Source organism: Penaeus vannamei, unplaced genomic scaffold (genome assembly GCF_042767895.1).
Source record: "Penaeus vannamei isolate JL-2024 unplaced genomic scaffold, ASM4276789v1 unanchor5375, whole genome shotgun sequence".
In the NCBI taxonomy this organism is placed as follows: domain Eukaryota; kingdom Metazoa; phylum Arthropoda; class Malacostraca; order Decapoda; family Penaeidae; genus Penaeus; species Penaeus vannamei.
In genome coordinates this window covers 242501-245000 of record NW_027218353.1, presented here as the reverse complement: position 1 = coordinate 245000, position 2500 = coordinate 242501, and the positions used below count along the sequence as shown (strand labels likewise).

Genomic DNA, 2500 nt, shown 5'->3' with positions numbered 1-2500 from the left:
ATCCCTGGCTGGATGTGAAGGAAAGAGAGAGAGAGAGATCCCTGGGTGGATGTGAAGGAGAGATGCGTCCCCAGATCCTTGTCTCTCTCTTGTTCTGCGTCTGTCTGTCTGTCTCCTTCTCTCTCTCTCTCTCTCTCCCTCCTTCTCGCTCTCTCTATCTCTCCCTCTCTCTCTCTCTCTCCCTCCTTCTCGCTCTCTCTATCTCTCCCTCCCTCCCTCCCTCTCCTTTGCCTCTCTCTGTCTGTCTCTCTCTCTCTCTCTCTCTCTCTTTCTCTGACTCTCTCTCTCTCTCTCTCTCTCTCTCTCTCTCTCCCTCTCCCTCTTCTTCTTCCTCTCTCCCTCTTCTCCTTCTCTCTCTCCTCCTCCTCCCTCTCTCTCTCTCTCTCTCTCTCTCTCTCTCTCTCTCTCTCTCTCTCTCTCTCTCTCTCTCTCTCTCCTCTCTCTTCCTCTCCTCTTCCTTTCTCTCTCTCTCTCTCCCTCTCGCTCCCCCTCTCTCTCTCTCTCTCCCTCTCTCTCTCTCTCTCTCTCTCTCTCCCTCTCTCTCCATCTCTCCCTCCCTCTCTCCTGTTCCGCCGTCTGCCATCTGACGGGATGGTCCTTTATCCTATTCCTTGCGAGGGCGTTTGCTTGCGTAGGAGCAAAGACAAAGGCGAAACGAGAAAAGAAGATAAAGACAGAACATGAGAAGAAAATAAGAGAGAGAAGAAGAAGAAGGGAAGCAAAGAGAGAGAAGAAAATAAGAGAGAGAAGAAGAAGAAGGGAAGCAAAGAGAGAGAGAACAATAGAGAGTGATATTGAGAAGAAGAAAGAGAGAGAGAGGAGAGAAGAAGACAGAACACAAGAAGAAGAGAGAGAGAGAAAAGAAGAAGAGAAAGAGAGAAGAAATGAGAAAGAGAGAAGGGAAGAAGAGAAAGAGAGAAGAAGAGAAGAGAAAGTGAGAAAGAGAATAGAAGAGAGAGAGGGAGAGAAAAAGAGGAGAAGAGAGAGAGAAGAAGAAGAGAAGATACTAAAGGGAAGGTAGACGGAACACCTGCTTCTGCTGAAGGAGGAAGGTTGTTGCCGGGGTGTCATAGGTGCGGAAGAAGGAACTATCCAGTATATATATGTGTGTGTGTGTATGTGTGTGTGTGTGTGTGTGTGTGTGTGTGTGTATGTATATATATATATGAACTATACATAAAACCGTTATATATATATATATATATATATATATATATATATATATATATATATATATATATATATATATATATATATATATATATTTACTTGATGTATTTTCGACTTATTTTATCGTGTAGATGGTATTTTTACATATCCAAGAAATAGATATGTTCAATATTTAACATTATAAAAATGGTCAGAATATTGTATTTCTTACATTACCTGCAATCTTAATCTCCATTATTATTTTGTATCTCTACTTCCCTCATTTATCACCCTCCTCTCTTCTCCCTCAGATCGCCTCCCTTCGTCCCAAGCTTCTCCCCGAATCGAGTTGTCTCCCGGAGGGTCTGACGCCACGTTGGGAGGACACGGCCTTTGTGAGAGACTGCCTCCGTGCGCACAACTTATATAGGGCGAGACACGAAGCCCCGCCCCTCGTCTTGTCCAATGAGGTGAGAGGATTTTGAATGCGGATTGTCCAATGAGGTGAGAGGATTTTGAATGCGGTTGAGGGGATTGGTGGGCGAGACGCGAAGCCCCGCCCCTCGTCTTGTCCAATGAGGTGAGAGGATTTTGAATGCGGTTGAGGGGATTGGTGGGCGAGACGCGAAGCCCCGCCCCTCGTCTTGTCCAATGAGGGGAGAGAATTTTGAATGCGGATTGTCCAATGAGGTGAGAGGATTTTGAATGCGGGTGAGGGGATTGGTGGGCAAGACGCGAAGCCCCGCCCCTCGTCTTGTCCAATGAGGTGAGAGGATTTTGAATGCGGGTGAGGGGATTGGTGGGCGAGACGCGAAGCCCCGCCCCTCGTCTTGTCCAATGAGGTGAGAGGATTTTGAATGCGGGTGAGGGGATTGGTGGGCGAGACGCGAAGCCCCGCCCCTCGTCTCGTCCAATGAGGGGAGAGAATTTTGAATGCGGATTGTCCAATGAGGTGAGAGGATTTTGAATGCGGTTGAGGGGATTGGTGGGCGAGACGCGAAGCCCCGCCCCTCGTCTTGTCCAATGAGGTGAGAGGATTTTGAATGCGGGTGAGGGGATTGGTGGGCAAGACGCGAAGCCCCGCCCCTCGTCTTGTCCAATGAGGTGAGAGGATTTTGAATGCGGGTGATGGGATTGGTGGGCGAGACGCGAAGCCCCGCCCCTCGTCTTGTCCAATGAGGGGAGAGAATTTTGAATGCGGGTGAGGGGATTGGTGGGCGAGACGCGAAGCCCCGCCCCTCGTCTTGTCCAATGAGGTGAGAGGATTTTGAATGCGGGTGAGGGGATTGGTGGGCGAGACGCGAAGCCCCGCCCCTCGTCTCGTCCAATGAGGGGAGAGAATTTTGAATGC

The 2500-nt window shown here is 49.0% G+C and overlaps 1 protein-coding gene across 1 annotated transcript in view; it reads left to right on the top strand.

The window, feature by feature from the left end:
• LOC138861439 (uncharacterized) overlaps positions 1-2500 on the top strand; it is a 54637-nt gene that overhangs the window by 21295 nt on the left and 30842 nt on the right. The window contains exon 3 of the mRNA XM_070120528.1: positions 1461-1619. Coding sequence (XP_069976629.1) covers positions 1461-1619 — 159 coding nt within the window. The remainder of the gene's footprint in view (positions 1-1460; positions 1620-2500) is intronic.